General features: G+C 42.5%; 1 protein-coding gene across 5 annotated transcripts in view; it reads left to right on the top strand.

The window, feature by feature from the left end:
- Positions 1-18,514, top strand: part of LOC115154883 (calcium/calmodulin-dependent protein kinase type II subunit alpha) — a 73,370-nt gene extending 54,856 nt beyond the window's left edge. Inside the window, exons 13-20 of one of the 5 annotated variants that reach the window (XR_003867958.1) lie at positions 669-706; positions 1,997-2,029; positions 2,554-2,602; positions 7,546-7,621; positions 9,031-9,125; positions 15,905-16,133; positions 16,398-16,623; positions 16,659-18,514. Coding sequence is in view for 4 of the 5 variants with exons in the window: in XM_029701571.1 (XP_029557431.1) it covers positions 669-706; positions 1,997-2,029; positions 2,554-2,602; positions 7,546-7,621; positions 9,031-9,125; positions 15,905-16,137 (524 nt within the window). In the remaining variant the exon portion in view is untranslated. Of the gene's footprint in view, positions 1-668; positions 707-1,996; positions 2,030-2,553; positions 2,603-7,545; positions 7,622-9,030; positions 9,126-15,904; positions 16,147-16,397 lie in introns of all 5 variants that reach the window. The other 4 variants (XM_029701571.1, XM_029701569.1, XM_029701573.1 and 1 more) reach the window with 4 other exon arrangements.
- The last annotated feature ends 1,915 nt before the right edge of the window (positions 18,515-20,429 follow it).

Raw genomic sequence — 20,429 nt, forward strand, 5'->3', positions numbered from 1 at the left:
TCATAGACAGGACATAAAATAAATGATTCCAGCTCAGAGACGAGGAGGAGGAGGAGAGGAAGGGAAGAGGATAGGTAGAAGGAGCAGGCAACAAACTGGACCAGAGCACTAGGAATAACAGGACGTGATGTACTGTATGGATCATAGCCAAACTCTAGAGAGTGAGGGAGTGGGTCTGGAATGTGCCCGTGGTATCTCCCTATCTCAAGTGCTCCTATATCACGGATCCCTCTAACCCACCTAGCCAGCCTCTGTAGCAGAGCCCAGTCTGGATCACCAGAACCTCTGGTGTTACGCTAGAGTAAACCATTTGAAATGTTTGTTTTTCCATTTTTTTTAACCGTGCTTTATTTCCCTAAAATCTCTTATTTGACCAGTTGAATGACCTGAGAGAATCTTCAACAACCTGTTGGGTTTGGATGCTACTAGTGACTCTTCGGCAATATTACTGTCTCATCGAGTTTATGATCAGTGGAGAGCAGGAAGTGGGCTGGATTTGAAGAAAATATCACATTTTATTTCCCAGAGACATATGGATCTGATTTACTCCATTTTCTTCTAACTCTTTGCATTCGACTGAGTGTTGGCCATGCCCTTCGCCCTCCTCTTCTGGGCTTTCGTGCCCTTTTTGATCGCCCTGTCCCTTTTTCTCTTTGTGTCCCGCGCAGGAGGTAACAAGGCCAACAAGAAGACGGATGGTGTGAAGGTAGGGCTCCAGCTCCACAGGTTTCTCTTCTCACAGTGGAATAAACCTGACCTGGAGGAGGACTTTTGGAGGCTAGCCGTTTAGTGTATACAACACACGCTGTCGATAGACCATTATCATTCCAAAATCTGGCCGTTATTCAACATTTTGTGAAAGGTGAAAGGTGCTTTCACGTCAAAAGCTTCACTGCGAAATGGAATAGTCCAACATGCTCTTTGAAAATGTCTGAACACAGATCTAAGTACAATATGGGATTATGGGAGTTTGACTGTTTGCTCCATTCTCTCTGAACATGCTGGCCCCACCCAAAGCCTTGATCTCCTCCAGTGTACAGAACTGGAGCTGCTAATAGCCCCCGCTTCCCTGTTTGTTTGCCCCCTTACACAGTCTATTGTCTCGGCCCCATGCCTTGGTGTGAGACTGAGCGGTAGAGTGGAGAGGTGTTATGTTTCGTTTTGCGCTCATGTCCCACTGTTCAGATGCACAGAGACAGCTGGCGGAGAAGCAGTCCAAGTTCAGTCATCTTCCTTGACATAAGTCCAAAGTTGTAAACACACACGTTTCCTGGTTTTTCCTAATGGCTGGACGAATTCCCCTACTAACATATGCAGTAGTACACAGGAGAACAGAAGATTCATAGCAACTCTGTTCGACAACATGCTTTGCTACAACATCATCCAATGTTCAGCATATTGTCAGTTAGATAGGTAGCTAACGAGATTAGTGCTTGGACATCTTATCTGTCTGAGAGCCAAAAGGAGAGTTTGCCTGTTTATTGATGTTGTTTGTCTGTTCCAGTATATTGAGTCTGTTTTGTGAGTTAGTGTGTGTGAGTTACTATATACATGTATCAGGGGATATGCTCCACCTGTGGTAATCCCCCAGTTCCCCCGGGGGCCTTAAGGAGCAGCCAGTCCAGTCCAGGATGTCTGATACTGGGATAAGTGAGGCATGCTGCTGGCCGCTCAGCCCTGCCACCTCTGCCTTATCAAAGGCATTCCTCCCTGACCACAGACCTGCCTGGCCCGGAGGTTTCCTACATGACACACCGCCACACGGCCTGCCAACCAGACGGCTCAGAGAGGTGTCCGGGGGAGACGACAAGGGCACCGTGGCAATACGAACCCCAAACACACACAAACACCTTCAGCCTCAAACCCACACACACACACACACACGTCCTCCTTCTGCAGCATGGAGGTCTCCCTCTCCTCCCTCTGTTGCTCCCTGGCTTCCGTCTCCATCTCATTCTGCGTGTTACTGTCTAACCTCTTCTCATTTCTCTTCCAGAAAAGGAAGTCCAGTTCCAGCGTCCAGCTGATGGTGAGTGTGATTTCCCCCCCATCCTCTTGACAGCGCGTCTCTGCCGCGCTCGGCTTTCCGCCTAACAGGGAAAGTGATAATAGCTTTAAAAAATCCAAACGATCCAAAGAACAAGCAAATAAAGCTGTCATTCAAAATGGAGCTGGACTTTCTTTTTGTTTTTGTGTGTGAACATCCCATCTCTAACGTTGCCTAATCCCGCTGCTTTTTTATATGCTCTTGGCGGGGAGGGGGGGGGGGTCATCGTGGGGTAACCCATCTCTCCTTCTCTAGGTTTTCCTCCCTCCTGTTCCTCCCTCCCATATCTCACCCTACTCCTCTTGCCACCCAGAACTCTGAATAACCAAATAGCCTGTTCTCTCTCTCTGAAAGGTGCAGACAGGGAGGAGGCTGTCCGTCTGTCCGAGGTGTGTGTGTGTGTGTGTGTGTCTTGACTCGGATCTTCCACTCACCCTCGTGTGGAGAGAATAACACCTGCTGTAATTGAGTGTGAATCTCTGAACCTGTCTGTGTGTTGTTTCTAGGAATCCTCTGAAAGCACCAACACCACTATTGAGGATGAAGACACCAGAGGTAAGGCTATTCCTTCCCTCTCACCTCTCACAGCCTCACCACCTGCAGACGATACATGTTAATAGGACAGGGTGACAGCTTTCAGGAGGAATATACAGTATCTCTGCTAAACCTATGAGTATCATGTACTGTATGTTACGCTCACACACACACACACAGCTGTTGAGATATGGCTTTCTCTGGCTCAGAAAGTGACATTCAGTAATGCTATAAATAACCCTAACACCAGCACAACACGGCTATGAATAGGTTCACTCTTACTTCAGTTACAGTCCACTTCAGTTACAGTGCATTCGGAAAGAATTCAAACCCCTTGACTTTTTCCGCATTTGGTTACAATACAGCCTTTATTCCAGAATTGATTAAATCGTTTTTTCCCCTTATCAATCTACACACAATACACCATCATGTTTTTAGATTTTCACATTTATATAAGTATTCAGACCCTTTGCTCAGTACTTTGTTGAAGCACCTTTAGCAGCAATTACAGCCTCGAGTCTTCTTGGGTATGACGCTACAAGCTTGGTACACCTCTATTTGGAGAGTTTCCCCCATTCTTCTCTGCATATCCTCTCAAGCTCTGTCAGATTGGTTGCTGCACAGCTATTTTCAGGTCTCAAGTGATGTTCGATTGGGTTCAAGTCCGGGCTCTGGCTGGGCTACTCAAGGACATTCAGAGACTTGTCTCAAAGCCACTCCTCCGTTATCTTGGCTGTGTACCTCGGGTCGTTGTCCTGTTGGAAGGTGAACCTTCACCCCAGTCTAAGCGCTCTGGAGCAGGTTTTCATCAAGGATCTCTCTGTACTTTGCTCTGTTCATCTTTCCCTCGATACTGACTAGTGTCCCAGTTCCTGCTACTGAATAACATCCCCAGAGCATGATGCTGCCACCACAATGCTTCACCGTGGGGATGGTGCCAGGTTTCCTCCAGGCGTGACACTTAGCATTCAGTCCAAAGAGTTCAATCTTGGTTTCATCAGACCAGAGAATCTTGTTTCTCATGGTCTGAGAGTTCTTTAGGTGCCTTTTGGCAAACTCCAAGCGAGCTGTCATGTGCCTTTTACTGAGGAGTGGCTTCCGTCTGGCCACTCTAACGTAAAGGCCTGATTGGTGGAGTGCTGTAGAGATGGTTGTCCTTCTGGAATGTTCTCCCATCTCCACAGAGGAATTCTGTCGGAGTGACCATCAGGTGCTTGGTCACCTCTCTGACCAAGGCCCTTCTCCCCCGATTGCTTAGTTTGGCTTTTGATACCCTTCCCCAGATCTGTGCCTCAACGCAATCATGTCTCGGAGCTCTCCCGACAATTCCTTCGACCTCATGGCTTGGTTTTTGCTCTGACATGCGCTGTCAACTGTGGGACCTTATCTAGACAGCTGTGTGCCTTTCCAAATAATGTCCAATCAATTGAATTGACCACATGTGGACTCCAATCAAGCTGTAGAAACAGCTCAAGGATGATCAATGGAAACAGGATGCACCTGAGCTCAATTTTGAGTCTTATAGCAAAGGATCTGAATACTTATGTAAATAAGGTATTTCTGTTTTTGCTTTTTAATACATTTGCAAAGATTTCTAAACCTGTTTTCGCTTTGTATCACATTTCAGGTATGACCCAGATGCAGATAAGGTCGAAGAAACAAACGTTTATTTCTAAACACAGGGGCAGGAAAACGACAGGTCAAAGGCAGGCAGGGGTCAGAAGTCCAGAGAAGGTGCAAAGGGAACGGCAGGCAGTCTCAGGGTCAGGGCAGGCAGGGGTCAATAATCCAGAGAGGGTGCAAAAGGTCCAGAACGGCAGGCAGTCTCAGGGTCAGGGCAGGCAGGGGTCGATAATCCAGTGAGATGGGGAAAGGTATAGAACGGCAGGCAGGCTCAGGGCAGGCAGAAGGGTCAAAACCGGGAAGGACTAGGAAACAGACAGGAGCAGGGGAACAAACGATGGCAGGTTTCACGAACAAAACGAACTGGCAACAGACAAACAGAGAACACGGGTATAAATACACAGGGGAAGATGGGCGACACCTGGAGGGGGGTGGAGACAAGCACAAAGACAGGTGAAACAGATCAAGGTGTGACACTGTCATTATGGGGTATTGTGTGTAGATTGAGGCATTTTTTAAATCCATTTTAGGATAAGGCTCTAACGTAACAAAAATATGGAAAAAGGGAAGGGGTCTGAATTATTCCAGAATGCACTGTACATGGCTACTGACTGACAACCTAACAGAGGGGGAGAGCAGATTCTAAAATCTCTGCTGTATGTTTTTTGAGACAGGTCTACTATGACAATTGACTACTGTGAAAACATTTCAGTTCATAAAGCAATGCAAATAGCTACTGTATTGACTCCCATTTGATACATTGACAGCGGCAGTACCCTTATGAATGAATATGAGTAAGTCAGTTAGATAACGGTTGGTGGGGGAGTTGCATTGCTATTGCTTATGTCATTAAGGGCTCCTTCAGTTTGAGCCTCCATGTTCTAGGGAATGGGAATAAATAGATAAAAAGACTGACAAAAAGACCTCCATCTCTTACCAACTACACTGAACAATGAATACAAGTTATTCAGGGGTTCTTTCTCAGCTCTTAAGGTTCCCTGGAGAACTCTTGCCTGATAAATAACCTTTGTGTTAATTGTGGGGTTCCTAACATGGCATCTACGGTTCTTCAGAATTCAAAAAATAAATTACTATTTCAAATATATGTTGATTCAGAGGTGTAAAATAACCACAGTGTTGGTGTTAATAGAGCTTGCCAGTTTGTAGTCCTAAAAACAGGAAATGAGTTACCTCTGGTTTGTTCAGCCATTCCTATGGGGAAAATGAATGGCGAAAGAAGGGTTTTGGGGTAAACGGCAAAAATAAGGTCTGAGGTTAACACAGGTTTTGGAGATCTTATACGTTTTGTTCTATGAGATAATATCAGTCAGTTAACATGACCTTGATGAATTATGAAGCATATATGTGCTTTTTTTAATAAGTAAATGCTTCAAAATGTACAAAAAGTGACCTTAGCAGATAAAGATTATTTCATAGAACAGAACATTTAAACTCTCCTAGGCCTGTGTTTACCACAGATCTTATTTTCGACATTTATCCAAAACACTTAAACTCCATTAACTTTACCATAGGCTTTGGCCAACAAGCCATGACAGAGTTAATGCCTACAAAAAGACACCAATACTATTGCTCTCTATGACTAGAGTTTAACCAAAACCATGCCCATCATTATCATATTTCCCAGCATGCTCTATTGCTGGTAGATTTGTTTGTAATTGTTTGTTGTTTTAGTGTTTTTGCATGTACATTGATTGATTCATTCATCTTAGGCTACTCAAATATAAATAACATACATATTTCAAAAATATTCCAATCTGTTACTTGGATTTATCGCACCCGTTACTGATATGATTGTTCCAGTTTAGATGTTTATGGTTGTCTCATACATTAGTCTTCCAAACCCTGGCAGTCATTCTAAATTCAGGTTGCGGTGTAATAAAAAATTGAAACGTTGGATATCCCCACTCTGGCTGGATTCCAATAAGAATTACACATCACTTTGCAGGCCAGCATAATGTGACTTGCAGGCCTGACGTGGCTTGTAAACTATGAGTTTCAGGCCACTGTATTAGGGTATAACTCGGCCCTCAAAAGAAGGCCTTATGAAATATGTATAGTCTTGAATAATACCATTTTAATGACAACATATTCACTTAGGATCTCACTTGGTGGAGGCCACAGGACTGAAAATGAGTGAATGCAACAACCATGTCTCTGTCACTAGCAAAAATAGACGTGTGGTACTGCTTGAAACGTTTCTGGTTTTGGATTTCTGAACGGTTCTTCAAAGAACCATCCCATTCATGATTCTTCAAAGACCTTAAAATGGTTCCCTTCTAGCCTTGCTCTCAATAACCTTATTTGGTTCCAACTTGCACCTGTATATTTAAGAGTGTTGAAGAGAAGGGCCTGTGAGATAAGGCTCCTCTTTGACTAGAGGCTCGTTGATTTTTTTTTGGAAACAAATGTGTACATTTCAACACCTTATCTCCTTCCACAAGATAGTTCCAGAAAATTGCATTGTGATTTCTCCAGGGAGGAGTGAGATACATGTGGCAGAACTGCAATTCGGGTGATGCAGAGAAACTGTGTGGGTGGAGTGGGCGAGACGAGAGATAGAACTGTGTTCTCTGCAGTGGTTGGAGGAGGTGCTAAGGGGCTGAAGGAAGGATAGAGAGACAATTATAATTCTATCAGTTCTGTATTTACAGAAGAGGAAAAGTGAGTTATGAGGACAAACTGTGAGGATGTAACCCCTGTGAGCGACCCCTCTTTACCATATGCAAGGCGCGACCTTGCTTTCCCAACTCTGAGCTGCGACCCAGAGCTGGTGGGAGAAAAGCTCTCTCGACACAAGCAGCTCTCCGTGTGGGCAGAGAACAGCCCCTTCACACTCAGTAAAGCACTGGGAGGCAGTAGGCAGCACACACGGACACACACGTGGACACACACACTGACACACACGTGGACACACACATGGACACACGCACGGACACAGACACAAGGCCACAGACATGCATGTACGCACGCACGCACGCACACATGCACAAACGCACACACACACACACACACACACACACACACACACACACACACACACACATTACTCCTACTATATACTGTATCTTTGAAATGGTACCTCACAGACTCATACTACAGGAAAACTGTGTTGAATTTTAGAGGATATCTAATCAAATCTCAGGGCTTTATGAAGGAGGGATCTAATTTATTTCTTCCACTGCCAGGCATATTGGAAAATAATGCATTTTACTGCCGTCCCATTCATCATGGTGGTTGTTGTCAGTAGTTTCCGTGCAGAGCTGTACGTTTGAGCTGTGTGTCTGAGCTGTGTGTCTGAGCTGTGTGTCTGTGTTTCACAGTGAGGAAACAGGAGATCATTAAGGTGACAGAGCAGCTTATAGAAGCCATCAGCAATGGAGACTTTGAGAGCTACACGTAAGTAAACAAATCATATACTGTACCTTCCCATTGCTGTTCACTCACTGTACTGCTGTACACTCTCAGAAAAAAAAGGGTTCCAAAAGGGTTCTTCGGCAATACCCACAGAATAACCCTTTTTGGTTCCAGATAGAACCCTTTTGGGTTCCATGTAGAACCTTCTGTGGAAAGAGTTCTACCTGGAGCCCAAAAAGGTTCTACCTGGAACCAAAAAGGGGTTTTCAAAGGGTTCTCCCATGGGGACAGTCGAAGAAACCCTTTAGGTTATAGACTAGCCCATTTTCTAAGAGTGCATATAAGTAACACAGATGGAATAGAAACAAACGTGAGTAACATCTGTTTCAATGCAATTCCACTGATAGAGTCTGATGAGCTCAATTGTGACAGTGTAATTGATAACTCCGGGTTTGGCTTTAGACGTTAATCCAAGATGACATTAAGGTGGTTGTGAGGGGAGAACTCCTTAGGTCTATGTCCTTACTGATTTAGAGAAAACATCAGTCCCAGTGCATGTGTCTGGAGCTAAATTCCTCTGATAAAGGAGGGGAGAAAACTGTCTGCTTGGCCAATCGAGGCCATTTATTTGGAGGCTTAACAAGCTGATCCCTTGGTCATGAATAGCTTGTGCATGTCAATAATTTGCTCCAAAATGTTGCACATATGCTGCATGGTAATATATTCTATGCAAACCATATGAATAACGTTTTAATTCATTATATGCAGCTCTTGAAATGTGTAAATGGTAAAAGGGATCAATTCAACATCCCATCTTGAAGTGCTTGAGTAGTGTGACTCTCCCCCAGCCCACTGCACAGTGCCAGATATAGATTTCTTCAGCAGCAAGTTTTTCTCCAAACTTGGCATTCTGAGGGGAGTAGCAACCCCCCAGTCTGTCCCTCGCATGTCTGTCACAACGTGCGGCCAGGGGGTCATCGGAGCACCTGTTCAAAACCAAGGGTATAAAATTCCCATCCAGGCCAGGAGGGGATTTTTTTTCTTCTGTGGTTGTTAGAGGTTCACAGTCATGGTAGCGCTGTCTGCCAATTGCCAAGGCCTGGAAAGAATCTTCTCCCTGCATGCTCAACTCTTTTACAACCATGCAGCGATCTGCCATGGACACGGAAAACACTGTGTCGAGTGAGTCACATGCCCCAAAATACTGCATGAGCAGCTCTGACTGGAGGGTCAGTCTCATCGCTTCACTGAAGCACTTCAAAGAGCAGAACAGAAGATAACCCTGGCTCTATTGCTCTCCGGTTGTCTTACTGCCTCTATCCCTGACTCTGTCTGCTTCTGTCTCTCTTTATTTCTGTCTCACTTTTTTCCTCTTTCTCCCCCTCCTCCCTCGCGCTCTCTCTCTCTCTCTCCCTCCCTCTCTCTCTCTCTCTTGTCTCTTCCACCTGTAGGAAGATGTGTGACCCCAGTGTGACAGCGTTTGAGCCAGAGGCTCTGGGTAATCTGGTGGAGGGCCTGGACTTCCACCGCTTTTACTTTGAGAACTGTAAGCTGCTTCCTTCCTCCCCCTTCACTCCTACTATGTCTTTTGAAATGATAAATATACATTTTACATCACACACAGACAGTTTCACACTATAGGAAAACTGTTGAATTTCAGAGGATATGTAATAAAATCCCAGGGCTGTACACAGGATGACTATAAATCTCTTGCTATACAACAGTAACAATCCATTTATTGTCCCAGTGAGGGAGAGAGTGACACTATAGTATAATATATCTTTGGAATGCGCTTTAATAGCCCCTTTGTGCCAATAAGCTCTAGCTAACAGTATCCATAATAAGTGACAAAATGTAATTTATATTTCATTAGGTGTGGTTAAGATGTGTTATTTTATTATAAAAGCAATAGAACCACAAAATGCTTCATGAAAATACATGAAAACAAAATATACGCAAGATTATAACATGAAAACAAAGTACATCTCAAATCCATCTCATCAATAAGGAGGAAATCTTGAAAATAAAATAAAATGGATTACCAGGTAACATTCCTTATTATGGGTGAAGCCACATACTTGTTTTAATACAAGTATACTTTCTCTAAGCCTGTGCAGTTGTAAAGCATTTTTCCCATAAACCATTTCTTATGGTTTATTTTAAAATTCCCTAGTGTAGGGATGTATTTTATATGGTTTGGTACCTCTGCACCAGTGTAATGGAAATAGCTTTTTCCAGCCATGCTTCTATAGCGCAGCGGTCTGATATTGCCAACTAGCTCTGGTATGATGGCTATGTGAGTCTCTAATGAAATGAATATAACCAGACAGGTAACTGGGGGAAAGATCATTTATAACTTAATAAAACATCAACAGTTTGATGTGCACCACCAAATCAACAGTTCAGTTCCCTGAAATGTGCGTCCTATGGCTGAGCTTGAGTGTCATTTTCCTTTGTTTGTTTTTGGACGTTTTAAGTTTCTTTCAGATGTTTTGTTATGCCACTGAATCATGAGACACAAGCATCGTCATAGTGGCAATGTATTAGAGATGTTGCCAGGGTCCTCATAGACTCTGTATCCAGGAACTTGGCTACCCTTGCCAGGAACGTTGTCATGGAGTGAACCTTCCCAATGACCTTCAGAGCCATGAGTTCACCTGTCATGTGTTGGTCCAGTTCACATCCCATGTATGTAACAGAGTATTTTTCCTTCACCGCTACACCATATCACTTGACAGAGAAGTTGGAGGAGTTTCTTACTTTGTGTTTGGAACCTAACAGGATACATTCTGTCTTGCCTAAATGCAGAGACAGTTTTTGTCGGATAACCACTTAGTGACTTTAATCAGTTCGCTGCTTAGGGTCTTTTCAACGGTCTCCTTATTCTTATGTGAAACCAAGAGGACAGAATCATCCACATACAGGAACAGAGGGCATGAACAGGCGGAGTGTATGTCATTTAGGTAGAGCAAAAAAAGCAATGGCCCCAAAATGATCCACTGGGGGACAGCACAGTTTATCTCCTTAGCATCAGACAATGTCCTGCCCGCATCCACACTTTGGACCCTATCAGTTAGGTGTGGCTTCACCCATAATAAGGAGTTGGTGCCAAAACCAATTGCTTTCAGTTTGTACAACAAAATATCATGGTTCACAGCATTAAATGCTTTTTGTAGGTCAAGCATGTCCATACCACAGAAGTTTCCCTTGTCAATTTATTGCTTGATAAAATCTGTCAAGTATAGTAAACAAGTGCCGGAAGAATATATAACTGGACTGAAGGTCCTATAAAATGTACTTTAGGATCTGTTCATGGAGTGATCTTTAAAAACCCTTTTACAACACAGTCAAGACTGACACTGGTCTGTAGTACTCTTGTTCAACTTTGCTTCCTTTCTTGTATAAAGGAACAACTCTTGCATGTTTCACCTCTTGATTCTGAGGGTTACATAAGGTCCAATATGATCAGCAGCATCACTCAAGAATCTAACTGGGATGTTATCCAGTCCAGAATCTCGTGTATTTATGGCAGTAGACTACGTACATTAACATGTAAACAATGCCTCTGGAGGCGAGGGGCTTGAATGAGTCCACCTCAGGAAGATCCGTTTGGGGTACTTGGTTGAGTTCTCAATTGATTGGTCCTTTGTCCACTCTCCCACAATGGGTTCAACACTGTCCATCTTCACCCAGCGTTGGACCTCCGCCTCAGATGGTGGAGCGACCACCACCTCCGCCTGGCACCTTCCGGCGTTAGTCACCGCCAGTCTCCTTAGCCTCTGCCTCACTCCCCCTCTTCTCTCTCACTTCCTGGGCTTTCCTATCCAAACATGGGCTTGCGGGTGTGGCTTGACTATATCCACCATCCCATCCATATAAGGGCACAAGGCAAGACCCAGATGGAGACACAGGAGGCAGATGGTTAGAGTCGTTGTAGTTTATTTATAATCCAAAAGGAGTAGGCAAGAGAATGGTCGTGGACAGGCAAAAAGGTCATAACCAGATTCTGAGTCCAAGAGGTACAGAGTGGCAGACAGGCTCGATGTCAGGGCAGGCAGAAGGGTCAGGCAGGCGGGTACGGAATCCAGAAAAAAAACAGGCAAGGGTCAAAACCGGTAAGACTAGAAAAAGAGAATAGAAAACAGGAGCACGGGAAAAAACACGCTTGTTGACTTGAAAACATACAAGATGAACTGGCACAGAGAGACAGGAAACACTGGGATAAATACACTGGGGAAAATAAGCAACACCTGGAGGAGGTGAAGACAATCACAAGAACGGGTGAAACAGGTCAGGGCGTGACAATCCAGCCCTGGTGGAGACTAGAATTGATGTCTTAGAAGAAGCAGGCTCTCCCGTGTGTACCGGTGTCTAGTTGCATCTTTAGTTTCCATGGTTACCACAGGTGAGAAGGACATAAAAAGCAGCAAAAAAGCAGCTAAAAGTCCTCTGTTTGAACAAGAAAACCTTCATCCAGCAGTTGAAGCAACCATTCCGAAGCAATGTACAGAAAACTGCATGCATGAAAAACACAACGGTCTTTGGCTACGGGCAATGAGATGATATAGGAAGATCTAGGCTGGTATTTCAAATCAAAACAGCCAGCTAGTTTATTGGAGAAGTAGTCAAATATCCAAACTAATAAAAAATTGTTGATCAAAAAAATGTCTGTATTCCACTTGTAACGAAGACACAAGGAGTCAGGAAGCAGGTGCAGTTGGTGAGTTTAATAAGAACGAACAGAGTGGATACACGAATAAGAGTGGCATATGAACACAGAAACAATACTGCCTGATGGGTGATAACAATGGAGGGCTAGATAAAGGGTGAGTAATCAGGGAAGTGATGAAGTCCAGGTGTGCCTAATGATGAGGCACAGGTGTGCGTAATGAAGGTTGCCAGGTGTGCGTAATGATGGGTTGCCAGGTTCGGTGGTTAGTAGACTGGAAACGTCGAGCGGCAGAGAGGGGGAGCGGGAGTAGACGTAAAAATACTTGAATAACTATCAACCGAAGAGGTCCTGCTTTAAATTACGTTGAGCTAATAAAGGCTAACATTCGTGATAGTTAAAATCTGTTCAATTTGTGAACGTCTAAATCAACATTAAACAGACAAGGGGAGAAGGACTATGTAAAGGGCTCGATTTTTGTCATTGTGAGCATATGCAATGTGTCTGCCTCCGACATAAAAAACGAATGTTTGACTTCCCCACAAAATTACTTATTTACTTATTTTAGGTTTAAGGGTGTAGGTCGCATTCTTTATCGTAGAGCTATGAAAGTTTTGGATTTAGATCCGCCTGCTTGAGACAAATTCAGCTATTGCTTTGTCATGTCTGTGCCCTGATGTAGTCGAGCTGGATTCATGTTTTTCTACGGACCGCCCCTTTGACATAACGTTGCAGTGTTGTTATATAAATGTTATATAAATGGATGTAATGATGCAGCTGACCGCCAGATAGAGGCAAATACAAGTTTATTCGACTGGGGATGTTGACATCGTCCTAGGAATGTCTGGATGGCTGTCTTCTGACTTCTAAAACAGTGGGTAACCAATAAAATAAGTAATGTAAACATATACAATATTCGAATATAAACATATTCGAAAAGTATTCAGACCCCTTGACTTTTTCCACATTTTGTTACGTTATAGCCTTATTCTAAAATGTATTAAATTATATATTGATTAAAAAAATATCTGCACACAACACCCCTATCAAGTTGTATCAGGTCTATCAGGTTGGATGTGGAGCGTCGCTGCACAGCTATTTTCAGGTCTCTCCAGATATGTTAAATCAGGTTCAAGTCCAGGCTCTGGCTGGACCACTCAAGATCATTCAGAGACTTGTCTTAAAGCAAATACTGCGTTGTCTTGGCTGTGTGCTTAGGGTCGTTGTCCTGTTGGAAGGTGAACCTTCTCCCCAGTCTGAGGTCTGGAGCAGGTTTTCATCAAGGATCTCTCTGTACTTTGCTCCATTCATCTTTCCCTCGATCCTGACTAGTCTCCCAGCCCCTGCCACTGAAAAACATCCCCACAGCATGATGCTGCCACCATCATGCTTCACCGTAGGGATGGTGCCAGGTTTCCTTCAGACGTGACGCTTGGCATTCAGGCCAAAGAGTTCAAACCTGGTCTCATCAGACCAGAGCATCTTGTTTCTCATGGTCTGAGAGTCTTTAGGTGCCTCTCGGCAAACTCCAAGCAGGCTGCCATGTGCCTTTTACTGAAGAGTGGCTTCCGTCTGGTCACTCGATCATAAAGACCTGATTGGCGGAGTGCTGCAGAGATGGTTGTCCTTCTGGAAGGTTCTCCTATCTCCACAGAGGAACTCTGGAGCTCTGTTAGAGTGACCATCGGGTTCTTGGTCACCTTCCTGACCAAGGCCCTTCTCCCCCAATTGCTCAATTTGGCTGGGCGGCCAGCTCTGGGAAGCGTGTTGGTGGTTCCAAACTTCTTCCATGATGGAGGATACTGTGTTCTTATGGACATTCAATGCTGCAGACATTTTTTGGTACCCTTCCCCAGATCTGTGCCTCGACACAATCCTGTCTCGGACAATTAGTTCGACCTCATGGCTTGGTTTTTGCTCTGACATGCATTGTCAACTGTGTGACCTTTATATAGACAGGTGTGTGCCTTTCCAAATCATGTCCAATCAATTGAATTTACCACAGGTGGACTCCAGTCAAGTTGTAGAAACATCTCAAAGATGATCAATGGAAACAGGATGCACCTGAGCTCAATTTCGAGTCTCATAGCAAAGGGTCTTAATTATGTAAATGTGATATTTCATTTTTTTTATATACAATTGTAAAGATTTCTAAAAACTGTTTTGCTTCGTCATTATGGGATATTGTGTGTAGTTTGATGAGGAAAAACATTTATTTAATCCATTTTAGAATAAGGCTGTAACGTAACAAAATGGGTGAAAAAGTCAAGGGGTCTGAGTACTTTTTGAATGCACTGTACCTATTTTTTAGTAAATCCAGTGCCCGATTTTGGGGACTGTCAGCTTAAGATGTTTTAAGCATTGTTGTGAACACAGAAAAATCCAATTTAGTTGTTTTTCTATTGAAAAGTGTGAAAAAACTGGGGAAAACCAGAAAAAATGGGGGAAATCAGAAACCTGTAAAAACAAAACAGAGAAAATGAAATTTGTGGGAAAAAAATTGAATTAGATTTAAAAAAATTATAATAATGGATTTCCTACCAATGTTTTTTGCTGTGCATGACTGCACTTTAGAGCGTGTGTCATCCTGCAGCACTGCATTTTGGGTAAAGTTGAGGTCATGTCCAATACTGGCTATGCACTAAAGAGGGAAAGAGGTTGGGCCATCCTAGAAATATTTTAGAGTAATATAATATATACAATTTACCAGATGCTTTTATCCAAAGCGACTTACAGTCATGCATGCATACATTTTTACCTATGGACGGTCCTAGGAATAGACCCCACTATCCTGGCATTTCAATGCTCTACCAAGACGCATGCCACTTTGAAGCCTATTTAATATGATTTATAAAGCCTTTATTAAGCGGTGCTTATGCCCCCCTTTATAAAACACAGGTTTATGTCACATTTGACATTGGTGGTTATGTCACACAGTTATGCCACATTTATAAACCCTTTATAGAGCATGACATAAATGTGTGATTTCTGACACATTGATGTAGTGTTTAAGAAGACTATATCAGCTGCACGTAATTTAAAGCAGGACCAAAAAATATATTTTTTCATAAAAACAATGCAGGAGTAAACTACCAAGGCGACAATTACAGGATTACAGGAAGTTGTGGAGAACAGAAGCTTGTAGAGAACAGAACCTTGGGGCCAGTTTCTGTAAGTGAATATAGTGCTCATTAGCTGATGCAGTGGCTGTATCCAGCCGTGGCTGCAGACAGCACGCTTTTGGCTCATTTGCTCCCTGATTTCTCATTTGTGGTGAGTAATGGACCAACCCTGCTCTGCTCTAATCCTCTCATATCAGCCACTGTTCTCCCAGGCAGTGGAAACGGCTCTAATGGGCATGATTGGGCTATTTGGGAAAATGACAGAGCGAGAAAGAGGAAAAGAGAAATGGAGAGAAAGGGAGAGAAACATAATGAGAGTGTGGCAGGCTGAGAGAGACATGCTTATATGATAACATTAATGAACCCACTCAAATATTAATTCCATAAAGCATTGATAAGGGAAAAGTGACATCATCAGCGAGAGAGAACCTGGCACACCTAGTCATAAACCACTGTGGAAATCCCTATCTTCCTGTAGAATGACTTATTCATTGACTGACTGTTGTCTTATTTGTTTGTTACTCCTCACCCCAGTGTGGTCTAAGAACAGTAAGCCTGTCCACACCACCATCCTGAACCCCCACATCCACCTGATCGGGGAGGAAGCCGCCTGCATCGCCTACATCCGCATCACCCAATACATCGACACCAATGGCATGCCCCGCACCGCCCAGTCTGAGGAGACACGCATCTGGCACCGCCGCGACGGCAAGTGGCAGATAGTCCACTTCCACCGCTCTGGATCACCCTCCGCCATCACCAAGTAAGTCAGTCTGGTGAGTCTCCTCGCCGCTCTTCTACTGTCTTTATTGGAGACATTTATCTCAGATCAGGGATTGCCATCTTGTGGGAGATGTTGCAATTGCATGCAGGCCTATTATTACTCAATGCCAGAGATACATTGGACAGGGTTAGACTACTGTCATCTGTTTTCAGTGTTTCTTTTTCATCTCTTTAATTCCCTCCTATTTGTTTTTGAATGAGGTAAGTTAACCTTTCGTTTCTCTGTCTCTTCCCCTGCGCCCAGCTGAGCTCCAGAGCGGGAGGGTTTGAGTGAGACATCTCTCTGAGTGACACCGGTGGGTGACCAGCCGGCTGCGTGGGGACACAGAGGGATGCCCACCGACCGGCCTGAGGAAACACGAGCCCACTGCATCTCATCTCTTTACTTGAAATCAGATTACTCCTCTAAACGCCGTCACAAGCAAATCGCATAAAATGTCACACCATGTCAGGCTCTCATGTATGTATATATGCTGTGCGTTTCAGGAACATCTCGGCCCTTGTCATTCTGTCTCTGCTCTGACTTTCATTTTTTTTCTTGTCATGTTTCATTGGCAGAGGCACAATTAGTACAAATGGATGTATGGGCGGGGTTGAATCTCTAAAGCACTTGCCGTAATCTCCGCCTAGATTTTTTTTTTTACACGTGACTTGGCCTTTTCAACGCAGTTGCACTTACGCCATACCGTTACACACCGCCATGCAATCATCTGAACCCGGACTTGAAAGCTATGATAGAAAACATTAAAGATGTACCGTGTATCGTTGAACCAAACTATCTACTGTATATGTTGTTTAATTTGACAGGGATTGGATTATGAGAAGTGGACAGTGAAATGTTCCTTTTGATTATGAATGTCTTATGGTGTATTCCACAGTTAATAATCCACCACCCCATGGTCATAGTGCCTCGAGCACATTTAGCGTAGACGGAGGAAACCGTACTTTCCCCTCACAGGTTTAAAGGATTAAATGGTGGACCGCTGGTCTGAATAGCCACTCACCTCATGTGATTATATGACTAGGGCAACAAACTGCCATTTCTGGGCTTCAATACTATACACAAATACATCTCTGTAATCTACAGAAACAGCTATTTTTAACATGGGTAGGGTACTGTACGTGGAAGTAATATTAAAGCACTTCTTTCGGTTCTTCCAATGAGGACTGTGGGTGTACAGATCTTCCCTACCTATTAGTGTTATCAATACAAACCCTCTTGCTTGTTAGAGCAGTTTAACTTACTTGCAACGGATAGTGTAAAGTACAGTATTCTGCCTACTACAGTCCAAAGTAAGAAGCAATTTGCAAAAGACCACTAACACTACCCCAGGATTTTCTGCAATAAGTTAGATTGTTTTTGTAATACTGAATAGTGTGTTCTGATAAAGATTTGGTGTGGATTTTAAAATGGCAATGATTTGAAGTGATTTTGTTTAATTGACGTGTTCCATTCCTTCTGTTTCTTTCCTCTCCAGTGTTAGCATCACAGTGTTAGCATCACAGTGTTAGCATCACAGTATATTGCATGCAAGTGTAAAATGAGCATTGGTTCTCTCTGCTTGGGCTTATAGTCCTCAAAAGTTGTTAAATGTGACATTTCAGATGTACTCTGAGATTTTACAAGTGTTTTATCTTTTTACTGTCAGAAGAATGTAAATACTGGACGAATTAGAACATTATATCACCTCTATAAGCTACAGTATATGTTTCCCTATGTGCTAACAATGAATTCCTCACAGAATGTTTGATTGTGCTGTGAAAAACTGCCAGAATGGGATTTAGCTTCTTTTTTTTTCTTCTTCAAAGTTGGATACTATTGGCAGTTCACTATAGATTAATATCCCACTTTGTACTGTAAAGCAATTTGTGAACAAATCTGCTGAGTAAGACAAATGTTTTCCTCAAAATATTTGCTAGGGAAGGATACACCAAGAACCCCAACAGCCAAATTCTCTGTGTCTTTTCTAGAACTGATTCTACAGAATGTATACTTGTTTTATACAGTAGTTTAGTCTTATGGTGATAATGGCCAGGCCTACTGCCGCTTTAATACAGTATTAGAACTTCAATCACACTGTTGCTCTGATGTTGCTGTTGTTCCTGTCTTCGCACTGTTGACAGGAGCACACTGAGGACCTTATGGTACTGTATAAGAGCACGGCATATTAGTACGCTTTTTATTATTCTGGGTAAGTTACACTTTCTTTTGAGGCATGCAAGTTTGTAATGTACCGAAGTTGATGTGCGTGTGTGTATTTAGAAAAATACATTTTCTAAAGGGTCAAAGTAGTAATTTGCAATTGTTATAGAATATATTGTGTATGTGGGGCTGTAAATAAAAGGATATTATAATGTAAAGGTATTGCACATCTTTTATAGTGTTTTAAGTGATCAGAGTTTTTGTAATGTGATGTATAGGCCTTCAATCATTAGTGTTATTTGAATAATTGAATTGATTTGATTATCAAGACACATTCCTGTTGCTGTGGAATAATGTTACTTTCTTTGACCTTTCTTTGAAACTTTTACCTTAAGGCGATTGACCGAGACCTATTTTCTCAATGCAGGACGCCATTTTTCTTTTCAAACTGCTCCACACTTTGAGCAGGGCAAGTTTTATGAAACCACTTCTGAGAGATGGAAAATGACACCCATTCTTCCAGTTACACTTTGGTGCTCCTCCCACTCTGTTTTCATGTTCAGGCCTACAGTGTCTGGTTTCCTTCCTGTATTGAGAGTTAGATGAACGTTCATGTTTTTTTTTTTTTAATGAAGCGCCATACATTACATTTGTATATTAGTGACTACGGAGTCCTTGTTGTGTATAGCACTGCACATCTAGCACAGAACTAGTCCAGATTGTATTAACGGTATTTAATGGTGTTTTTCAACAAAGCACAATATTAATCAAAGCATGACATTCCATCTGTAATCAACAACGTCTGTCTAATCATCTATATGTGGTATCCCAATCTTTTTGATGGTATGGGCTTGCATTAAGAGGTATTGTTACTTTGCATCAAACTTGTTTCATTAAAGATTTGTTCCATTTGTGTTTTGTCTAACACAAAATAATCATGATGACGCCTAACTTAACTTAAGAGACACCTTACAAATAGAAAGATCTGTTTAAATGTATATATTCACTTTTAGGTTCCCTTTTTTTGTGTGGAAACGATACATAGAGAGTGTTTCAGCTGCCCACTAGGCCTTAAGACATTAAGACGTGCAGGTGGCAAACTCGGTCACATTCTGAGCGGATATCATACGTCACACATTGTTCACATTATTTCTACACTTTAGAAGAGAGGACTAAGATGAGATGACAGCTATTCAAAGAGCATAACAATTTTCTAAAGCACCGTACATTTTGCCCACTTTCTCCAGGACTTTTTTGCCATTTTGACTTTGGTGAGGGATTCTGGTCAGTATGCGTGTATGCATTTTCTCTATCTAATGAGTTATATGGAGATGGAAGTTGATACTTGAGGAAAAAGACAGGACTATCGTAAGATAATGGAAGATCCAGTCTACTATAAATTGCATGCAGGACACACTAGTCCTGGACTGAAAAGCTATTTCAATGGACATTCTTTATTGATAATGCTTTGGACTAGGCTTACTCTCTGTCCAGGAAACTGGCCCACACAGTATTAACCATTGCTAATGAAACCAATCTTTACTAAGAAAAAACAGTAACAGTTATTTAATTTGGATTAAAAAAAACAACCCATGCAATGATCATGTATTAAGAAATCTGGGATTATACAGTGGTATCAGGAGATTTTTAAGGTTTTGCCTATGGAAAGATTTAGCTCTGGGATGAAAGGAAATTAAAACATTTATATTAAAGTGTGGCAGCCGAAGCTGGACCATTTGCCTAGAGATTAAGTTGACCTGTTTGAGAGGGGCAGAAATGCTGTAGCTTGGCACACAAATGGGCAACCTTAACTCAGTGTAAACATGGTATGTGGATACAGTACTGAATAGCCTATAAAAAATATAAAAATGAAAAACAATACCAACATTCGGACCTATTGTTTGGATCTCTACAATGATATTGATAATAATGTTTGTGCAACTGTAATAATGTATCTCTATTCCATTGCAGCTAATTTAGATTGAAGGTAGTGACCTTTCATTTGTATTTTATTTCACTTGTATTTATTAAGAGGAGCCCAATTGAGACCAGGGTTCATTCTCAATGGTGCCCTGAGAACAAAACAATTCACAAATCAACTTGCTAATGCAATAAAACATAAAAAAATAAACT

This window comes from Salmo trutta, chromosome 19, assembly GCF_901001165.1.
Source record: "Salmo trutta chromosome 19, fSalTru1.1, whole genome shotgun sequence".
Classification (NCBI taxonomy): domain Eukaryota; kingdom Metazoa; phylum Chordata; class Actinopteri; order Salmoniformes; family Salmonidae; genus Salmo; species Salmo trutta.